This window comes from Lycorma delicatula, chromosome 6, assembly GCF_047948215.1.
Source record: "Lycorma delicatula isolate Av1 chromosome 6, ASM4794821v1, whole genome shotgun sequence".
Lineage (NCBI taxonomy): Eukaryota > Metazoa > Arthropoda > Insecta > Hemiptera > Fulgoridae > Lycorma > Lycorma delicatula.
In genome coordinates this window covers 94,941,271-94,965,906 of record NC_134460.1, presented here as the reverse complement: position 1 = coordinate 94,965,906, position 24,636 = coordinate 94,941,271, and the positions used below count along the sequence as shown (strand labels likewise).

Genomic DNA, 24,636 nt, shown 5'->3' with positions numbered 1-24,636 from the left:
AATAGTCTTCTTAATGAAATACTGATAAAATAAAATTCTAATATCTACGTGTAATGGTGTTTTAAAAATAATGTATAAGTATATTAAAAAATTAACTATTTTTAATAATACTTTATATTTTTTTAATGAAAATAAAAATAAGTAATTTGCTACGTTACCTTTTACAACAAAATTGATTTCTCAGTTATTAACACGATACTTGTATCAGCTGCTCTGTTAATCACTATTCAGTTTGCTAACCTGCAAGATTATTTTGTGTTTTGGTGTATTGTCAATTATTAATAATTCTAGAATAATGTTGTACTTGATGTAAAATTTTAATTACGGTGAGATACTACTGTGTTGTATTAAGATCACTAGATATGGATTGTCCAGGTATTTGAATAACTTGTGTTTTTTTTTTTAATTACTTTTTATACAATATTCATTGTGCTTTTAGGTTAGCCAGAATAAAGCCATGTCATTAAACAGATTTGACTTTCTACGAATTGTGAAATCTGTGGTTGATCATTTAAATAGACGCTTTAATAGAGTATTTCTTCATGTTTACTAGTTTCTAAAGGAAACCTTGATTTGTTAATTTTGTATGTTTTTTCTTGATCTTCATTATTTTAGAGGGTGATAATCACAAAGAGAATGGAAACGTCGAGTGTCCGCGTCTTATTAATCCGTCAGAGTCTGAATCTACAGATAAACCGTTACCTTCAGAACAACCACCATTGGAACTTACTGATCTGACTGTAATTTATAACAAACAAAAATTTGAAATAAAATTCTGCTTGGATCAGACAATTGGGCAGCTAAAGAAACATTTACAAGATATTATAGGTAAGCTAATAAAACTGTATTTTTTTCTTTTGCAAAGTTAAAACAATATTTTGTAATTGATATGTAGTTCATGTTTGTTATAGATTTATTTACCACTTTGCCCATGATTAATTATAACTTGGATTGATAATGCAAGTATTGGTTTACTTTTATATTTTATCCTGAAAATGCATGATGGATTAATTAGTGATGAGTATTGTCATGGCAGGAACCTGAGGAGAGAGATAAATAAACAGCTGTTTTAACTTCTTCAGTGGTTCCTGTCTTTTATATAGTAAATTGCATTTCTAAAATCATATTAGATGTTCAAAAAATGCTACTGTAGACAACATATTTTTCTGTTACTCCAAAAGCCAAACTGCCAAACTATGGTTTGGATGTAAATTTTATTATAATTCTGTTTTTTTATACTCTGGGATATTTAAAAAATTCTTATAAAGCTCTGATAAATCACTAATGAGGCTAGTTTCAAAGACATATTCATCAAATAAATTTTTTTCTGTAATATGATTGGTATTCTAATATTATAGGTCAGGTCATAAAATGCATGTATGAAAAGCTTTAATTATCATTCTGCACAAATTTTCTTTGGGTTTCAGATAGTCACTTAACTTTTTTTTTTACTCAGGAGTGTTATAGACCAATTCATTCATATATATTAGTTGTGTTATGGAAGACAACATAATAGGTATGATTAAGTGCTCTAAATGAAATGGGAGGAGAATTAATCCTCCCATTAATCTGTGCCTGTGTAGGCGGCAGATTAACCAACTTTTTAATATGTTTTTTTAGTAAGGAGTTCAATAAGCCAGTTGGGCCTTCAGGTATTTTTAAATGAACTATTCAGGGACAAGGTCCTGTTATAATGCAAACTGTTGACCATGTGAGGGTGTGACAGAAAAAAAAGGTAAATTCCCAAGTGTCTGCTGGCGGCCAACCTGCCACCTATACTAGCTCTTGTGTTATAAAACAAGTGTTCACACTGACCAATGTGGCTCATAGACAGTAAGAGTGATATCTTCAGCTGCAAAATATTGAAATAGATTAATACAACAGTGATTCTGAAGTTAATTTGGACAGTGACTATAATGAGGATGTTGATGAAACTTCTAACTTTCACTTCTTAATAAGTAAAGTGTGCGACTCATCCTGTTATTGGCCTGTGATACTGTTGCAACAGTTTTTCCTATCCCTAAAGGACCTCGCCAAAGTAAAAGAGAGCTGGATTGTTTTATTTTTAATAGCAAATACTGGTATGATCGATAATGTAAATATTTTTGACAAGAAAAAGTTAGCTCTTCCTCATAGCTGCGAAAGAGATTATCGAAAAACTACAAGATCAGAAATGCTAGCTGCATTTGGTGTAATCTTTTTGTTGGCTGTAAAACAAAGCAATCCAACTAACATGTCAACATTTTTACTGATAATGGCACTGGGCTAACAATCCTCCAGGCAAACCTCAGTGAAAATAATTTTTAATTTTTATTGAGAAGCCTCGGATTCAATGATATAAATACAAGAGTTCATCGTTTTAACACCAATAGCCCCAATTAGGGTTTTTTTTGATAATTTGTATCAAATGCCAAATTTCATATAACACAGGGGAATTTGTTACAATTGACGAAATGCTAATTGGATTTTGAAGACGTAGTTTTATGCAACATATGGCAAAGAAACTTACCAAATATGAACTAAAAATCTACGCATTTTGCAAATCTTGCACATTTTACACACAACATGATTATTTCTTCTGGACAGCAGAAACCAGGACCTTTTGTATGTTTAAACAAGCCATTTGACTTGGTCAAAACATTGATTGACCCAATCAGAAATACATAGAAATGTAACAGCTGATAATTATTTTAGTAGCTGTCCACTTGCAGGTTCTTACTGGATGTAGGCCTTCATTGGCAACAATGCACGATGCTGATGAAGTCGATGAAACTAGAAAGCCGTTGCGTGTATTGGATTATAATTCCACAAAAGTGGGTGTGGACATTGTTGATGTAGTGTGTTTTTGAACCATTTGACCTCTAGAAGAACTCAGCACTGGCCAATGGCTATTTTTTTTTCTTACTAGATATTGCTGGAATAAATTCTATGAAAATCTTTCATGCAAACAACCCTGATCAAAAACCCTTTAGAAGAAGATACACATTCAACTTTTGATAATGGAATGTAACTTGCAAAATGATGACCTTCCAAAAGTTCTTCATTTTTTCGTACAAAAGTATGGAGAACAACCAGCAAAAAATTTTAGTATCGAACACCCGACAAATTTGTTCTATGTGTGGATTGAAAAAAACAATCGCAGTAAATTAGCTTGTCGTTACTGCTCAAGATGTGTATGCAAAAAGCATTCTGTGCAACAAATTACTTGCTCAGATTGTCAATTAGAAACGCTACATCTCGATAGAGATGTAGATATGGCTTGGTTCAGTGCAACAAATTATGAAATTTTTTTTTTTTTTTTATTAAATATTTTTAATTGCCATACCTTATTTTTTTATTATGTTTTACTGTGTTTACATTTTTTATTTCATTTATCTGGCATTTATGTATTTCATACGTTATCTTCATTTATTTAGGATTATACATATATTACACATGAAAACAAATGTCATTCATTTATTTATATTAAAGATTTCTATTTAAAATATGTTTATTTAAACTTCTGTTATTCATGGTGAAAAAAATGTGTAAAATGTGAAACAAGCAGAAATAGGTGGGCAGCCAAATTGTCACCACGCAAGCACTTTTATAACTCTCCAAGGCGCGAGCACTTGAAGGTTAAAGAGAATGTTACCCCTTTCTTACTGTCTAGCTCCAAAATGGCACACTATAGCATCAGTTTGCACGAATACTAATTTCATCGTTTTTAATAGAGAATTTTTTGTTAACTTATTTTTCATTAATGTGAAATTGCAGACAAAATATTTATCAAAAAACTGAAACATCATTTTTTCAAATAGTGACATGAACAATTAGGTTACAAGAGCAATCAATAAACTTTAAAACCTTTCTAAAATAGAAACCAATGGACATTGAAATAACTTTTAATTTGATTGTACCTTCATTAAAAAGGACTTGCAAAGATGGATTTTCAAAAAATTAAACATCTCATCAGTTTTTAGTATCAATATATTAAATTAAGTAATTTGATATATTTTTGTTCAGGACAGTCATTGATGAAGATTATTTAAAAATAAACTTTTGAAATCACAAATTGAACAAAATTTATAAATAAAAAAATGTAATTAACTTTTTCAAAATATTTTCAGTCACTTTTGTGACAGTCTTCAATTAGTGGTACTGTTAATACTTTAAAATCCTCTTACTTAATAAAATTGCAACCTACAAAATGAAATGTTGCATTATCCTGATTTAAATTAAGGATATATGAATTTTTTCTACATTCAGAATTAAATAACTTAAGGGAAAAGCTTATACTTATTGATATTCTGCTACTTTATTTATTACATGTAACAGAATAGATAAAAAAATAATAAACCCATTATTTTTGGTAGACTTTGAGAATAATATCTATATTGTAATATCCATTAAAATTTGTTTGTAATTCTGTTTTCTATTAATTGATTGTGTTATATTAGAACGTAATCCATTAATAATTTTAATAATGGTTTAAATCTGGCATGGTTGTCTTGTTAAAGATTATAAATGTTTCTGAACAATGTAAATAATCACTGAAAAATTGTGAACTTAAGTCTGAAAACTAATATTATTAGCATGGTTTAAAGTATGTTATATTGTAGTGCAGCAGTAATTTAAACTACAGAATTATGGTGGTTGAATCCATTACACCATGATCAAAACTTTTCTTATTTTATTTCATCCTTTAACTTAAATGGGTTGCAGTAAGATATTTTTTTCTTAAAAAGGTTTGGCTTTCATTAATCTTTAATACCCTGAAACTTTAAGCATTGTAAGGTCAAGATTATTAAAACAATAATTACTGTATTTATTCATGTAATCTGTATGAGCTAAACATAAATAGCAATTAAAATAAAATAAAAACTCATGATACTGTAATTTCTATCTTCCCTCACAAATATGTAGACAAAATATATTTTTACAAAATCATGTAATTAAATTATTTAATCATTGCAGATCTGGATTTTTTTTTATTTTGAAATGTTTATTCAGTAATTTTCAGTGTTTATTACTTACATTAGTTCTGTTTTTCTGTTCCAAATGTAGCCATCTAAATTGCTGACCAGATTGTTCAATTTGCCACTCTTCTTAAAACTTAATAATTAATTCTGCATATATAAGAAATGGCAAGAGGAGAAGATTAAAAAATTGAAAAGATTGTGTTAATCATGTTCATTTTTTCTTTACAAAAAAATTTTGCCATTGTTAATGATAAAGCTGTGGGGCTGGCCAGAGAGATTGTATAGAAGAACTAATGTATTCACAAAGAACAATTTTCAGACTTTTAATAAAGAGTAAAGCCATTTCAGTGAGATAGTAGGAAAGAAAGATTCTTGAGCATTTTATCCCTGATGAAGTAAAAACATTTCTGAAGCCAAAAGTAGGAGTTATTCTGAAATGACTATTATTATATATGACTGTTATTCTGAGTGACTACTCCTAGTTTGTGTATTTGTTCCATATGAAGTGATCCAACCAAATTGATTTTGGTTGCTTTATCTTTTTTTTTTTTACTTATATATATATATATATATATATAGTCAGTCCAAAAGAGACCATTTTTGTTTAGCAGCAAGTGCTAATTTTTGATTTTGCAGACATTAGGATAAACTAATATCTTTAGACTAGATTGTGCTAAAACATTGCAACATACAGTAGCTGCCATGTAACGGCAAGCTTCAATGATCAACCTGCACATTACTGCTATACTGTTAGTTCTCTGAAACATTGACACACCATTATTATTTGTGTCGTAGTAGTGTAAACATGATGCAACTGTTGTTTACTACATTGGGTAGTAATCATCGCTAAGTTCGCCATTATGTGGCACCGACTGTACACTATTTTTTTCATCAAATTAATTTACAATTAAATCTTTAATTTGTGTTTTTTCACATTAAAAACTTTAATAAGCCTATTAAGAAAACTTTTGAAAACTCATACTGTAGTAAAGAGTCAACTATCAAAGTTGAAATTTGTACATGTAGTTTGCTGTTACATGAATTTATATTATGTGGAAAAATTAGATTTTTATTCTAAGCGCTAATAGATATTAAAGCCTCAAACTTGCAGAAAATTTAAAAATTGTAATTTTCAAATATTAATAAAAAAAAAAAGCTGACAACACAGTTGTAGGACTTACCCGTCACGTGGCTAAAGCCATTTTCTGGAAAAGTCTTGCAACTGTGGGTTGTTTCTTATGCATGGCTTACACACACATATAAACCACGTAGTTTAAAATATAATTTTTTATTTGTTTATTTAATTCAATGATTCTAACTAAAGCACGCACACATAACATTTAATTCATGTAGGTGTGGCAGTAATATCGGCAGTGGTCAGCACTAACTAAACTCATATAATTTTACAACTTACATAGAATAAATTTTGCTTTTGTGGTCAGCAGACAGTTTTAGCCACAAAGCTTAATGCACATGTCAGTCAGATGATAGAGTTCAATACTTAAACAGACTAGGTACTTTTTTATACTTGAAATATTATTCATTTATTTAATTCTACCGCTCATGTGTGACATCACACATAGCAGACTACATCAGTGCTATACTAGTGCTTCTTGTGGTGACAAGGGGTACAATTAATGCAGTATGCCCACTTAGCCATTAGTTTAGAGCATTTGTTGAGCTTAAGTTGAAAATTTAATGGCATATGCCCCTATATAGAAATAATCAGACCAAGTTTGGTCAAAATCAGTTCGGTAGTTCTGAAGATATAAGGTGATTTAGAGGGCGACACTGAACACACACACATACATACAAACATTCAGACATCTGTAAAATTTCCATCTGGTTTTTTTGGGTTCCTTATGTGTCAAAAAACAAGATTGGTGAAAACTGCCTATGTAATAATACTAGTGTAATATGTGTCATGTAATTGGACCAATTATAATACTTTCCCATTTAGAGCTATAGCGCTAGATTGGAATGTAAAGAAAGAAAGAAAGACTCATCAGTGTAAGCAAAGACTTATCAAAAAGAATGAATAAATATTTCTGCATAACAAAATCCACATTTTTTAACAAAATTGATAAGTTAGTAAAATTATACATTTACCATGTAAATCATATCTTATTGATATCTATGATATTTTATTGATGAATCTTACAGTATAAGGCTACCAGTGAGTTTAGTTAAATTACATTATGGTACAATTGTCTGGTTTTAATGAGCTCAGAAAATTTTCACCTTAAATCCCACTAAGACTTGGATGTCTATTACATTGAATGCTTTAAAACCATACCAATGTAGCACTGCTTTGGTAAATTACAGTAAAATTTTATAAATACTTACTTATAAAGTAGCATTTTTTTCATGGTTAATAAAACAAAATTACTGTAACAGCAAGACAGAACCATTTATCTATAAGGACTAATTAGATTTCATCTGTGTTTAGGCAACCATTAACCCTTTTTTCGTAAAGTTTATGTTAAGGTTAATGATACTGTAACAGCCAACATAATAGTAGATCTTTGTGCTAATAAATACCTCATTTACAGTTTTGTCGATCGGCTTTGAATTATTAATAAACTTTTCACTGAAAAAGATAAATTTTTATTTATGTACTTTATAGTTAAAAAATATTTAAATTCGCAAAACTGTGAAAAAATTAGAAATTCATATGAAATTATTGAATAATAAATAGTATTGTATATAGTTTTCTACATCATTGGCTTTGGCTATATTACATTTTTATTACAGCATTTAATATTTAATTGTAGTGGTTAGCAAAGTATTCACAGTTACGATGATCATTAAGTTTTATTTTATGCAAAATTTGAACAATACATGCATGTAGCTTTAAGTATTTTCTTAATGCTTTGTCCACTGTAGATTTTAGTTATTGTAATTCCTTGAAGAGGCATTATTTATATTTGTAGGAATTGTTTATTATTTACATTATTTCACATCTGTAGGATATATTCTGTATTTGCCTCTAAAAATTCTTTGAAGAGTGATAGGACACTAGCCTCATAATAAATTGGGTTTTCTCTTGTACTAGTCGACAAGGTGAGGTGCAAATTCGTAGATTTTTACACTGCTGTGTACAGTCATGTTCCAGTTTTATTAGTAAAATAATTGCAACTTCTGCATTAAGATTAGAATGTCGTTTTAAACATTTAGTGTTACACAACATTATATTATTTATATTAATTTCATATTAATGAATTAATTGATGCCATCTTAATTTCAATGTTTAATAATTAAATATCAGTTTTTATTCTCCTTAATCACAGCTGTTTTTATATAAATAATGGATTTTATCTTTTGCCCTGTTATTTTGTAATAAGAGCAATTGTTTTCTTAGCGAATGTACCTTGAAACACAAGCGTGATGAAAGTATATCATACTGAAAAATGTACGTACAATTAAATAAAGCATAGATCTCTTACATCAGTTGTTTTGGTTTAATTAATGATATTATGACAGTAATGTATAAGTCATAGAATTATGGATTGAAAGTTTAAAATAAGCATGTAGAGTTACAAGCATTACATAATTTGTAGATGTTTTGTCGACCTGTACAGAAGCCGTCTTGAATAAATAAACAAAACAACACCACCAGTTGCTAAACCAGTAAATGTGATTCACATTTTTAATTCTGAAACAACACAAATACAGGCAACAGCAAGATCAAAAATTTATGAAAAAAAAATCATAGATTTTATGATTAATTCAATTTTTAATATTTTAACAGTCATAAATTTTATGATTAAAATATTATTATTATTTTTATGGCTGAAGAATGTATACATTTTAATCAGGTTAATTTTTTGTACATACCTTATTACTTTAATATGAAATGCTACTCATTTTTAACCACTCTACTGTTTGCATCCTGTATATTTTTTGCACCTTTTACCTTGCTTAATTTTTTAGTTAAAACAAATCATTTATTAACCTGGTTAAGTGTATTGTATGTACATTTGTTTTCATATAAAAATATTTAGTCATTACTTAACATATAGTATCACTTTAATTTATATTTTTATTGCATTAAAATATGACTTTTTTTGTATTCATTACAGTTTTGTAATGAATACAATTATATTAAAGTAAATTTACGATTAGTATTGTCTGTATCTATAGGCAAACTAGTATTTTAATTTCTTTCTTCGTTAAATTGTTTTTATTTATAATAATATTTTAATTGCTGTATGTATATCTATAATATATTTATGAATTTGTTTACCATAGAAGCTTACAGAGAAGCTTGTGCGTGGGAAATGAAATTTTGTATCATATGAAAAATAGCATTTTTCATATGCTACATGACCAGGATTCAAACCTAGGACCCTGTAGAATGTAGGCCGAGATGCGCTACCACTCCGGAGATCAGCATATATAACATAACATTATTTATTTATTCACTTTCGCTTTTACTTATTTATTTCAAATCTCATGAGTTCGTTTTTTTTTTTTTTTTTTAATTCAAGATCAAATTCTCCATTTTTTGTTCTTAGTAATTTTTTTCTGTGTTTTGGTACATCACATATTTCAGATGTTTTTAATATTTTGTCATTTGCTATTTTATATTGTTATTTTTGATTATATAGTGTGAATGATATGAATATATTAATCACAATCGGTGAACTGCATCTGTTGACTTAAAATAAAATTTTATTTTTATTTTATTCTTTGTTAAAAATTATTATAACAAGGAACTGTGAAGTTCCTTATTGATTCTGACATCATTACATATATTTCTTTTTAATTTTATGTTTGTTATGTTTAGGAGTGCCACATTCTTTGCAAAAAGTTATGATTAAAGGTTTAGCAAAAGATGAACGCAGCTTACGTGACCTAGGTGTAGTTAAAGGTGCTAAAGTAATGGTTGTCGGCTCTAAACTAGACGATGTTCTGGCTGTGTCAACTCCTGCGCCACAGGTAATATGAAATAAGTTTATGAAAAATTTCTGATGTAAGTTTATTTTTAAAATTAATAAGAATTATATGGGTATGTTTTGCTTTGGTTTGCAGATAATTAATTTATATTTCTTTGTGTTGTTATCTTAGGATGTAGCAGAAGATAAACCAAGTGGTGCTGCAACAAAAGAACCTTTCTGTAAACAAAAGATGCACAGGAAAGTTCTTGATAAAGGTGTTCCTGAAGATGTAATGCCTGGTATTAAGAATATTAAGGTAATAAAATAAACTGGATAAATTATTCTATGATTCCAGTTCATCTTACATTGCATCCAGTTTTTACTGAGAAGTCATTAAAAATCGACTGGTATAGTTATTGTCCACTCTTGTGATTCGTGAACAAATCCATATTGTATTTATGAAATCACAGTTTGTCCACCCATCCTACCATTACCTTTCATATAAAGTGATAAACTTGCATGCATATTCTGGTGTGCAGTCATATTATAAATGGCAACACAGTATTTCTGGTATCATTCATTAACCATTGTAGGTTTATTTAACGTTATGTTTCAAAAATGATTAACCAAACTGAAGATCCTTGCTTTACTACATGTAGTAATTTAATAAATAAATTTACTTTGTATTATTTGAATACAGAATTGTTTAGTCTATTCTTCACATTTAATGAATGTAGTTCACTAGAAGCATGTTGAAAACAACAAAAAATCTCTTGTAATTTAAAGGTAGACGTAATTTTAATAGCACTTATACAAAACTTCATTAAATAAATGTGGAATGTCAAGTGAAATTTTTAATTTATTTTGTGTTATAAATCAAAACTTATGAGAAAAAATTCTTCAAGGTTAGTCACATGTTTCTGTGGCTAAGGTCATCAAACTTATGACTTGAAAAGTATAAAGGATTAACTAGGATGTTACTTTGTAGTTTTCCCTGTCAAGTAAAATATGAAAAAAAGTAAAATAAAGTAAAAATTTTTGAAACTCCTGCTGCAACAAGTGTTAAAAATATTTTGTCCAAAAAACAAAAACAAACAGTAACTGAAACATTTATGGGCATTTTATTTGAATCTTAACTAGATCATTCTACTTAATCCCTTAATAACTACTTAATCCTACTTAATCCTTTTAATAACATTCATAGGGATAACTGCTGAGCTGAAATTTAAAAAAGAAATAGTTGGTGAACAAAATACAGTTGAATATGTTTTCCTAATAATCCATTAAATGAAAACTTAATATTAAATAGTATAAAATTTCAAAAAGATAGTATTTCCAATCAATAAAATATTAAAAAAAGTCAAGACATGCTCTTAAAAAGTTCTTGTCTATCACCTGAGTGGAACCCAATAGAATTTATTTCAAAGACATTAAAACTGGATTCCATGGTAAACAACATTTATATATAATAATGTTATGAGAGTTTTCAAAGTCAAATTCATTTCCATGGGTTAAGAACAGTAGAAGCGTAAAATAAAATGTTATTTTACAAACTTCGGTAAGGCAATACAGAAATTACTAATTCCACTGAAGTATGCTGTCAAAAGTTTGTAATGAGTGCAAGCAATTATAACAATAATAGTAATACTTAAAATGAGAAAATTAATAGCAATAATGAATATGGATTAATTTTGAAAAAAAATGCTTCAATATCATGGTAGTTCAGTTTTTCTTAACTCATTTTAATAAGTAAACCCATCCTGACAATTCTGAGTGAAAAAACATAAGAGCAGGTAGATACTCCATCTTTGTTTAAAAATACTGCTGTGGGTCTTAATGGTTATTATTATATTGGGGAAAATAAAATACCTCATACTCTCTGATATTTTGCCATTCTACTGAAATTGATTCCAACTGAGTAAGTGTATTATTCTTTTTGGACTATTGGTTTGATGATCACAATTTATCTAATAACAGCAGTATTTTTTATGATAGCAAAATTAATTTTTTTTTTTACTCTTTTTTTTATTTTTAATCATGACAGAATAATTTGTGTAATATTGGTTACAGGTAGAAGAGATATTTTTAAATCTTATTTTGATCAATAATTTTATACGTATGACAGTGTTTCTCAATTTGTGGGGCGTGCCCCCCTAGGGGGGCTTGATAACACTAAATGGGGAGTGCAAGCACATCGAAAAGAAAATATTATTAAAAAAATGTATTGATTTACTGAAAGGAAAGCAAAACAAAATACATTCTGACATAACTGATGAAATTCACTGATATATTACACTTACAAGTAGGATTGGGTCTGTACTGCATATTGTATTAATAATTAATGTATCAGTACTAAATTAAAAACAAGTTTAATAATTACTATTGACTCCCTTGGGCCTGTCTTGGGGAGCAAAGTTTTTCGAAGGAAGGTTTAATATTGAAAATAGACACTCTGAGTTTGTTTTCTATATTTAGCTGAGATTTATTTTGTCTTCAAAGCAGCCATCACAGTAAATCACAAAGGTAGGATGTTGAAAATTGTAATAGTGTACGAAATGCTCTTGTTTTCACCACAGAAAATTCATCATCCACCCCTGCCCAAAATTCAAAGAGTGATTTATTACTAAATTGTCTTTTGATTTCACCACTTGCCTGAAGTCTATGAAGATTTCTTCTTTGGCAGTTTAGAGCCCTTCAGGAGTATTTTGAAATGGATTCCTAACCCAGTCGTAACTTGCTACCAAGTTTTCATCAGCAAGAAAATACTTTTTAAAATTCTTTGCCAGCATTGCTAAATTATTTTCAGTGGTTACAAAAAAAACTTTCTTGTTGTTCTTCAGCCTTGTAAGTTTTAACACATTCATCCACATTTGCAAACATTTTTGGATTTTTTTTCTCTTTAAATTTCTGCTCCACAATTCCAACTTTCTACAAAAAGCATTAACTTTATCATTTGTATCCAACATATATGTATTTGCTCCTTGGAGTTGAAGATTCAAGGTATTTAATTTCTCAAATATGTCAACCAAGTAGCTCAATTCCATCACATTTAAACCATCTCAAAACTTGTCGGTTTCCAGTCGGTTTTCCTCTTCTAGAAAAATGGCGATTTCATCTCTTAATTGATAAACACATTGCAAAAATTTTTTCCCACACGATAACCATCTTGCCTCGCAATACAGTAGTAACACTGAATGTATGTAGTACTGCACCCATGTTTTTAAAAGTGCAGAAAAGATTCTTGATTTTAGGGGTCTCATTTTTATATAATTTACTACAGTTACAACTGAGTGCAATATTCAGACCAGGACTTATTTCTTTGCAGACCAGAGCTTCTCTGTGGATCATGCAATGTCACACACTGTGGAGATTTTTGTTTCACTAGTGCTTGTATACTTTGGAATCTTCCAGACATTGAACGAGCACCATTGGTGCGTATTCCAATGTAATTTTTCCACTGTTTGCCTTGTTTATAAAATCATTTAAGATAGCAAATAATGCGAGCGCTGTTGCTATGAGTTCTATTGGTTTGCAGAAAAGTAATTTTTCTGCTGCTGACATACCATCACAAAATCAAACATAGGCAATGAAATTAGTTTCTTTATTGCTATCTGTTGCCTCATCAAGCTGAATTGAAAACAATTTGTCACTCAACTTCTAAAAAGCTGATGCAGTACATCTTCAGCTATATCACCAATTTGATGGACAACAGTATCATTTGATAGAAGTATGGACTGCAATTGTTTGTCAAAATTATCTCCAAACCTTTTTTCTACAATCTCAATTGCAGCTGGCAAAATAAGCTTTTCACCAATGGTGTGAGGCATTTTACATCTGGCTATTTTATATGAACCTTTGTAAGAAGCTAGTAAAGCTTTTTCATTCACAGACAAATTTTTTTTTTTTTTTTTTTTTTTTTTTTTTTAAATGATGCTTACTTTCATAATATTTTTAATTTTAATTCGAAGAATTCTTGGGGTTTATTAACATACTCACTCTGAAGCATTTCCAAATGTCATTTAAGTTTATTATTTTTCATGCTGTTTGCTGCCAAAATTTTTGAGCAAATGACACACAGGGGTCCTTTCTTCATTGGTAAACCCAAAATTTAGGTATTCTTGAGAATATTTTGGGAACTACGCTCTGTCTATGCACTAGTTGATGCTTCACTATCATCTAATGCTTGCTTATGCCCACTTAAAAATTTATCCATGATTCTCTATAAATCTACTGCCGTGAATTGCAATTAACAGACAAATTACACATACACATTCACAATAGATATAATAACAATAGAAGTATCGACTCGACTGAGACTTGCTGAATGAGGTGCAACATTTTCACGAAGCCACAAGAATGTCCAATATGGTTGATGTAAGACAGAGAGCAATAGTGAAGCATCGATTCTGGTTTTGACAATGCAGCAGATCAGTGTTGTTAAATATCAATAAATTGACTTATTCTTTGTAATTTGTAAAGTTTGTAATTAAGGTTGTAGTGTAGCTTTAGCACCAAAATACATAATTATTGTATGAGAGAGGCGTGATGAAAATTGGATTGCAGATAATGAAAGATTGAGAAGCACTGACGTATGATATTATGTTTAATTATATTTATTTATTCATATGATTATAGGAGCCTCTTCCACCATTTCCTTTATCTGGAATGTTAAATAAAGCTGGAGGTAAAGTACGATTGACTTTCAAGCTTGAACTCGATCAACTCTGGATTGGTACTAAAGAGCGTACTGATAAAATACCAATGAATTCTATAAAAAGCATTGTCAGTGAACCCATTGATGGACATGATCAGTATCATCTTATGGTCAGTAAATTTTAAAATTTTATGTAGGAATTTTGTGTGATCATTGTTACTGTTTTTTTTTTTTCGCCGTAGATTAGTTGAAGCTGAAAAATCATTGATTTTTCACAGTAGGAGAAAATGAGAGTAAATTAATTAGAATGAAGCATTATTGACAAAGACTATTATTGAAGAGACTATATCTCTCACTTTACTATTGTAGTAAGAGAGCCCCAATTAATCCATTCATTAAGTCTCAGATAACCTATTTATGAATGTTATCCAGGAATTAATTATTTATTTATCAGTCTGTGTTTTTTTAAACTGATATACTTTTTTAAATAAATCTTGGGACTGCTACGTACAAGTTATATCTAAGTGTCTGCCATGTACCTCAATTTGCACTTGATGTTTTTATGTTGGTTAAAACCTTTGTGTCTCTTCCAAAGTGGTAGAAAAAGTCTTGAATGTTTATTTTCGATTGATAAAATGTTTGATAGATATTTGAATAAATATTTTTATTTTATAATCCCTCTGTAATATACGTCAGAAAAAAGAAGATTAAAGATCAAGGGGTCTGTTGTTCAATGTTCTTTTTTGTAGCAATATCATTCATCAAGTTCTCATAACGCTATGAACTTTATATTTTCTTTATTAACTCAGCAGTCACTGAATTTGAGAAAAAAATAGTATTACTTATTATTCTTAGACACAATGCAAAAAATTGTTACAGATTAAAGAAGTTCTTATTGAAGGTACTTGGCAAGTTCTTAGAGTACCAGGTTTTAATTATAGGTTTCACATTTTACATGTTACCTGAGGTAGAACCATGCTTCATCAGTAAATTAAAAAATTATTTACATTATCTATATTCTTTTTTCAGCAGAGCAGATAAACTATTGGCAAATCATTTTCTGATTATTTTAATGCATTATCTTAATTTGGTTGGGATTGCCCCTCAACAGCTATGTCACTTCTGGATACTTTCTTGTAATTTTTTAAAATCCACCTATGAATCTCAGATTCCAATAAACTTTTACAAGTTAAAAACACTTACAAATACATTCCAATACTTTTTGTCTTCCAAAAAAAGTCAGATGGTGGAGTTTTTTTGGTCCTTTAGCATCTGAATTAATACAAGAAAACTTTTCTGGATATTTTACAAATATTGGTTATCACTTTAACTAAGCTCAACAACTAAGACACAGATTAATGACTAATTTAGCAGCCAACTTAATGATTTATATTATCATTCTACTAGCATTGCTATATACAAAATATTTTGGTCAATATTTCCCTTTCAGCAGAAGTTATATCCAGCAATTTTTTTTTTGTGTAGGTACAGGTTATGTGACTTAAAAACTTACACTTAGTGAATATATTTTTTTTGTACTACAAAACTGATTATCTTTAAGCAACTAATGAAGTGCATGTTAACCATTTAATTAGTAAAAAATATTTACAGAAAATCTTCATGATTTATTTTGATACTAGAATAATTAACTCAAAATAGCATGTGTTTAATTTTAGGCCTAGATTATTTTTAGTAGGCTAAATTATATAAGATAACATATACATGTTATCAAAATATACATATGTTTTATGTTGTCTATAAAATAAACTTTAAAAATTATATTTAAATGTACAAATTAATTATGTGCATACATGTGAACAGAAGAAATCAGATGCACAGTTACATGCACATATAAGTTGTACATAGCAATTGGTAGGATTGCTTAAAGAGTTAGAAGATTAATATGAAATATATGCAGTAGATGAATCCCAGTACAGAAATAATGTAATTAGACTTTGATTGACAAATTATTATGAGGTTCGTTCAAATTTTACTGGAATTTTGCTGCACAGAGTGAGGAAGAGCAGTGAATGAGGTGGGGCACTGCAGGTAGTTAGTTGCATATGTGTGGAGGGTAGCAACCAGCCAACCATATCTATAGGTTACATTCCCTAATCAGAAACAAAATTTCTGAGCAGGAAGTACTCTTATTGGTTGGGCAATGAATTATAATCCTGTTTCTCGCCAACGAAGGTGTCAAATCAATTGAAACTTTGGCACTACTCCAGGCACAATTCGGTAATGGTACCTTTTTTTTCCTGTTAGCCTATGGCTAACAGGTTATGGCTACATCAGGTATTACTTCAGAAGATGAAGGAGGATGATATTTATGAATGTAAGTGAAGTATAGTCTTGTACAGTCTCAGGTCGAGCATTTCTGAGATATGTGGTTAATTGAAACTCAACCACCAAAGAATACCAGTATCCATGATCTAGTGTTCAAATCCATTTAAAAGTAACTGCCTTTACTAGGATTTGAACGTTGGAACTCTTGATTTCGAAATCAGCTGATTTGTAAAGACATTTTCACCACTAGAACAACCTGGTGGGTTCTGGTGATGATGCTACTCTGTCAAAACTCAAGTGTTTGATTGGGCCAAAAATTTTGAAGTGGCTGTGATGGGGTGGAGAACAAAAGTCACAAACTTCATCCGCGGATCAACATCAATTGATAACATTCAGGTGTTTCATGACCTTGTGGAAGGTGACCGGCACATAACCATCACTAAAATTGTATCAGAGGTGGGCATCAGTGTTGGGAGTGTGCGTAAAATATTGTCAAACACTCTCAGATACAGCAAAGTGTCGGCGAGATGGGTTCCATGTCTTCTCGCTAGGTACAGAGGAATATCTGGAAAGACAACCATCAGCAGCTTCTGAATCGCTTTGAGAAAGAAGGAGAGGCATCTTTGGACCATATTGTGAGCTGTGTTGAAACATGGGCCATCACTACATCCCAGAAAGCAAGAAACAAGTATGAGGGGAGGAAAAGTGTGGAGGGGCACCAAACAAGGCTAAGAAATGTTTTATGAGATGGAAAAGTTCTGACAATTGTATTTTGGGGCTCAAAAGATTGCTGCTGATTGATTTTCTGCATGAATGAAAGGCGGTAAATGCATCATCATATTGCCAGTTTTTGGATGATGTTAGGGCTGTTTATTGCAACAAACTATGCTGGCAGTTGATTCGCAACATCCTCCTTCTCCATGGTCACATATAGCAATTTAGGCTCACGATAAACTCAATAAAATTCATTGAACATCTTTTGATCACCCATCATCTTCACCTCCTGACCTTGCCCTCCCTAGGGTAAGATACCTGCCTTGTAATGATTCCAGTTGCCTTACCACTCCCTCAGTTCATAGCCCTGATGGACTTTACTGGAGGTCACCTTTTAGATCGTCTGAACTTGACAACACAACACAGTCATCAGTTTGGCCTCTGTCAGGATGCAACCAATGCAAATGGCTCGGCAGACATTTCTGTCAGTGTATTTACTCAATTTACTATTGCCTTCGTGTGGCTTCTTCCAACCACAACTACCTACCATAACTTGCAACTTCAACTATCAAATTAACCGATCAGCAAAAGTGTGACCCCTGTGCCTTCCTCTAATACCACTAATACTGAAGGTTTCACTTGACACGCTTCCCATATCTAACTTTGAACACTCTTCCCATATCTATCTTTAATTAGGCTACTTAGATCATTTTAATTGAGCCTTTAAACACCAAAAATACTATTTTCATACCAACAAAACAAGTGTTCACAACTATGACAATTTTGTCCTACAAACTAAGTCCACTTTATTTATTTAAAAATCAAGAAACAAATTCACAATTTTAATAAGCTTCTAATGAAAACATTGTCTAACTCTTTCTGTCTGGTCCCATTTCGGGAGCAGGGTCAGTGCCTACACGCTCCATCACAGAGTTCTCCACATATTCATTCTCATCCTAACTGCGATTATTTCAGCTAACTGGGGCAAGGTGTCAAAACACCTATTTTGGTAAAGTAAGCACCAAGGTGAGCCCCTAGCCCACTTGGGTTGCTATTCTATCTACACATCCATAATAGCATCAGACCCCCCTCAACCATCCTCCACAGGGCTAAGAATCTCAGGAAGCCAGCAACTACGTTCCATTCCCTTTCAGTTTTCCAATTAACTTTGAGATCAAAATCAGAATCGATTCTCACTAACTACTCTGTAACTCTCTCCTAACTCTTCTACTCTCTAAGCTCTCACTACTTCAATATGTTCAGCTTCATACCTTAGTCAGAATATAAGACATTGTCAGTGGCCTTACATGCACCATATAGTCCATACTTGTCACCATGTGATTTCCACATTTTTGGTTTGCTGAAAGAAGCTAGGGGGAAAATTCAAAGACGTTGTCATAATTGAGCATTTTGTGCACAAGTGGTAGTTGGGGTAGCTATCTTATTTTTGATGAGGGGGATCAGAAAACTACCTATCCAGTGGAGAAAATATATTTCTGTTGAAGGAAACTACCTAGAAAAATAAGGTAATTTATTTGTTATTTTATCTAATAGATCTTTTAATTAATGTAAACAAATTCTGGTTTATACTTGAATGACCCTTGTACCTGCAATTAGTTTTACCTGTAATTGAAAAAAAAAGAAAGAAAATGATGTTAGTAAACATGAAACAAACTTTATACAGTCGACTCGTAATTTCATTTTCCTGATCTCTTTGGTGTAATGGTAGCATCTTAACTTTCCAACCAGATTCAATTCCTGATGAGACTTGACATTTTTAACATATTGCAAAATTCATTTCTCTCATCATAAAAAAAATAGCAGGTAAGTAGTTGTAATTGATTGTTTTGCATATTGTACTTACAAGAGTGGGAAATAAGTAACAAATAATCAACTGGTAGTGAATTGTTCCTTAAGTTATAGTTGAGTAGAAAAGTTGAGCGACATGCATGAAACTTCTGAGCAAGCATCATTTATTTGACTTTGGAGCTATGACAAAGATGATCTTTCATGTTACAATTTCTTCAGACATTTTTAATATTATGATTAATATTATTGCTGGTCCAGATTATGCCCAGGACCCAATTCCTTTCATCATGATGCTTCGTTTCCAGTAATATGAACATTTTACATAATTCTTGTATAAGAGGAAATCCTTTCACTTTTGATTTTCATACTTATATATAATAAAATTTGTAAATTTATTTATATACATCTATTAATTCTGAAAATAGTTTTTTAAAAAAGAAATTAGCAAGTATAACTTACTTTCCTACTTGGGAAATGTTTTTCCCTAGTATACTTCTCCAGTATGCCTAGAATTTTTATAATACCAATGATGACTGTTTTTTCTTTTTACCATGATCAGCAGGCTTTCCCAGTAGATAAATAAGGGTTGCATGCAATTTTACTATTTTAAACTACAGATTTAAATTTGTTCATTGCTTTAAACTGTAATTTTCAGAAATTAATTTTTTTTTCACTTTTAGGGTCTTCAATTAGGAACAACTGAAGCATCCCGTTATTGGGTATATTGGGTTCCAGCGCAGTATGTTGACTCTATTAAAGATGCTATACTTGGTACTTGGGTTCTCTGAATTTTAAGTAACTTACCATACTGTAATTTTTTTAAGCACTATAATTTTTAATCTCATTAAGATTAAATTAATATTTTTAAGAAAAGTATTGTTGTTTTTTTATTATATATATATTTTTTTTTTAATTTTTATATGAAAAAATTAGAAAGATTCTTTTTTTAATGTTTGAACAGGAAAAGTTGAAATAGAAAAAACTGATTCTACTAGTAATTTACATAGATTTACACAGATAATATGGATTAATCCATGTGTTATATTTCATTTAAATGTTTCTAATATAAATATTTATTCTAATTCAGTGTTAAATATTTGTTTTAATTTTTCTATTACTTAGTCTGAATGTTGTTTATCTTTATAGCGTATAATTATTGAAATCTTGATAGTTATTGTTTTTATTTCATATATTGAAATGAAAGCACTGCCAATAATAATTATGTTATCGTTAAGTTATTAATTAATTATGTATATTCTCTTGCTTATATTATTATATATTTGTTATAGTGCATCAAGATTTTATTCTTGCCATATTATGCAGTTATTTTTTTTATTTATTGGTAGTTATAACTAATACACTTCTGATTCTTGGACACATTGAATATTCTTCATTGTATGGCCTAGTAATTAGTTATCTATCTCTTCCATGGCAAGCCAAATGTCTTCTTCCAGTTTAAATTTTTGAGAAAACTAATTACAATTAAACTAGTGAATTAAAAAATATATTGATTTTTGTTCTTATTTCCAACATATTGAAATGTTTATATTTTTCATGTTTGTAAGTTTCATAGTCCTTTCTGACCTTTTAGTAAATTGTAAAGAATTTCAGTAGCTCGGTTTGTTTACAAAGTGCCATTCTGTTTATATCTATTTTATATTAATTAGGTTTATTTTTATGTAAAGATACAATTCATGTGCCTACATTCAATCATATTTTGAATTGTGTGTTGAATTTTCACAGTGATTAATGTTTTTATTCTTATCTTTTATTTAACATAATAATTTTGATAAATTAAAATAATTGTTTGTAAATTATATTATTTGAATTTTTATTTCTAGAGTTGAAAACAAATTGAATTTTAGTTACTTATTGAAGTATTTGTATATCAGTAATATTTTCTTCTTATTACAGTAAATTATTTCTATACTATTCCACTTATAGTACTATCAAAGTGTTTCTAAAATATCGTGTTTTGAAATAATCAAATAAAATTATTAATATTTAGAAATCCAGTTTTGTTTTCTTCACTTCCATATTTAACAAAAAAAATTTAGTCATACTACATATGCTGTTTGCTTTATTTTTATAGATTTTAATCATGTTTACAAACATTTTGTTTAAAAAATATTTGGGGGTACAACCATTTAGTTAAATGTTTTTTCAGGAACCATAAGATTGGGTTCCTGGTTATTTTACTGATTTTGCTTTCGTGCCTCTTTGATGGGGTTTTTATAGAAATGTTCTCTATAATTGTTTTGCCACTACTAATAACCTGCACCCTAATTTACAACACACCTGAGTTGATGCACTTGTGGCCATACTGTCTTAGAAAATTGTAAATATTTAGAGGTTTCATTGTTATGAAAACCCCCTCTGTAAAAATTAGCATAAAATTCAAAAGCAAAACTGAGATAGTGTTTAAGCAGGCTATGCTACAGTAATAAAAAATATTTCTAGATAAATTTTATTACTCTCTAATAAATCAAATACATTGTACAATAATGAGATTAGTAGATAAAGTTAAATGTTCAGAATGTTTTTTTGGAATTATAAAAAAAAATAATAAAAATTAAAAAAAGTAAAATATAAAATTTGTTTAAATTTAGACCATTAAAAACAATTGGAATTAATTAATTTTTAGCAAATTACAAAGTATACAAATTTTATTACGTAGAGACAACAAATAATGTTAACTGATATATTTAAATTTTGAGCAGGTTACGATAGAACAATATTATACGGCATTTCAATATGCATAAATGTCATAAGTAATTTGTCATTTCAAAATCAGTATACATACAACAGTTTTTTTTTTGACATGTAAAAATGTAATGTAATAAAAATAATTATTGATTTATTTTCCATCTTATGCAAGTGTATATAGGATATTGATCTGTTGCATAAATATTAAATTGCATTAGTTTTATTAGGTTAGTAGTCTTTTTTGTAAATTTTTCTGGCAGTCTTTCATTTCTCTGTGATTGAAGTAATTATTATATTTGTATTTTTTTCCCAGATAAATAAGTAGATTCTAAATTTTTTTTTTCTCTTAGACTTTGGTTATTTATAATTTATAAATTTTTCTGTATAATTTTATAATTATAATCTTAATTCTGATAAGAATTATAATTTTGTAGTTCGTAATAATAACCACAGTAATTTATTTATTATTTCTTACAAACATTTTTTCTTCATTTTTAATTCTTCATTGTTTGTTTATAAAATGTAGTATTATTAAATTTCAGACTACATACTGTATATAAAGAATTTTTTTTTAATTGACTTCCCTGTGAATAAAAGTATATTTAAATAAATCGTTGTGGTTTACACATGTTTTAAATAATTGTTATGCATCTATATTTATATGCAATAATAACAAAAATGGTTCTTACATTACTTCATTACATCCTGTGATAGGCGATTGTAAAGCTCAAAACATCTCCATTTTCGTGTAGTTAGGATTTAAAATTTTTTTGTTATTTATTTGTCAACAATTTTTAATGGATAATTTTCATTTAAATTAACTTCATTGTTTTATGTCTTTTTAAGTTTATTACAAAATTTGTTTTTTTAGTCTATTATAGAAATGTTTTCTCAGATTAAAATCTGCAACTAAAACATACCTTCACATTGTAACAATCTCTATTTTTTGTAGCAGCCACTACTGATTCATTTAGTGCAATGTCATATTTATATATTGAAATGATGTACCAACTGCTCATAATTTTGAGGTCAAAAACTTTAATGCTACATTTTTATAATAATAAAAAATCTGTATATTCATTTATTTATTTTAAACAGAAAAAATTATGGAAACAACTTTTTTTATTGTTTGATATTAAAAAATAAAATATAGTTCTCATCCTTATGTAAAATGTTTACATTAGACCTTGATTTTCCAGAATAGTGTTTGAGACCCCTCGTACTTGGAAATTCCAGTTAGCAGGAAATTTTAAAGTGAGTTGCAAAATTTTGATAATAATCCTGAAAAATGTTCTGCATTAATAATGAAAGTATAGTTAGTGTCAAATAACATATTAAGTAAAAATATATAATCTAAGAAATTATTTTTGTGTCTTTTTTTCTCTTGTATTGTCTTCTTTTATGAGCATAGCATATTGGTCATGATTACTTTCTCATTTCAGTCAGTAAATTTAAATATTCAGAACAAATTCATAACATTCAGATTACAGGACAGTCACAGTTATAAAATAGGTTATAGTAAGAAAATTCCAATGGAGATTTTATACATTTATTTTAAAAATATGTAGTGCTTAATGAAATTTGTTTTCCATTTATTTAACATATAAATGATTATCACCTTAGCCTTACACCGTAACTTCATCCATCAACATGATCAATGAAATTACTATCGATCGATACTGCATTTTTAACTATAATGTATTCAAATTGTTACAAACAGTAAGCATAATTTCCTGTTATCAAAATTTATATAATTTTGAATGGTTTCTCCTTAAGTATGCATTAGGTATTTACCTTAAAAATATGTGTTTAGCATTACATGCCTCAAAAATGATAAACAGGTTGTGTAATTATAAGCTAGTAATGAGTACAATTTGGTTATATTTTTAATTTACTAAGGTTTTAGATAAGTAAAAAAGAATTTTAGTAAACATATATATGCTATTTAGATTGAGCAGGAAATGAGTGATTGCCAATAACTAATAAGTATTAAAAATTTTATCTGAACTAGTTATAAAAAAAATCAATTGGGTTGTGTTGTATTACTTTACGTAAATATATGATTAGACAATTTATGTAAAGAAATTAAGCTCAATCTAATTTTTGGCTTTAATTTTTAAAAGGTGTTATGATCTATGTACGTATATTCTCTGGTTTAGTTAATGATTTTTGTTTACTTTAATTTTATAATTTAATTCCTTTTTTTTTGCTCCTGCAATAATTATTGATCTTAACTTTTTTTCATTTAATATTTATATAAAGTATATTTTATTAAAAAAGAATAAAAAATTGTTAAGGATATATATGTACTTATGATGTATTCAGTTTGTTTTTATTTATTTTTTTTTATCAACCTATGTATTATTTTCAGGTTAATAGCTTTTATTGATTGTGTATTTTTTTGTAACTGAATGTTTAAATAGGTTGGTTAACTCATTGAAAAAGTATTTTTTTTATTTTAATAATATTTGTTTGGTTTGAATAGCATATGTCTTCTAGTTTTCAAGCTGTTAATTAGTCTTTTCTTTCATTGTTATGAGTTTTTTGTAATGATATTGAACTTATATTTTAATGGTTTTTTTTTCTCTTTAAAAGCTTTACAAATAAAGATAAAATGTGATTATTA

At 29.0% G+C, this 24,636-nt stretch overlaps 1 protein-coding gene across 1 annotated transcript; it reads left to right on the top strand.

Annotated features, from left to right (window-relative positions):
* Window positions 1-235: 235 nt before the first annotated feature.
* LOC142326048 (ubiquitin domain-containing protein UBFD1-like) lies at window positions 236-24,636 on the top strand. The gene is made up of 6 exons (XM_075368145.1): window positions 236-375; window positions 616-828; window positions 9,751-9,902; window positions 10,032-10,157; window positions 14,477-14,665; window positions 19,985-24,636. The coding sequence occupies exons 1-6, from the start codon at window positions 363-365 to the stop codon at window positions 20,090-20,092; spliced, it is 801 nt and encodes a 266-aa protein (XP_075224260.1). The 5' UTR covers window positions 236-362; the 3' UTR covers window positions 20,093-24,636.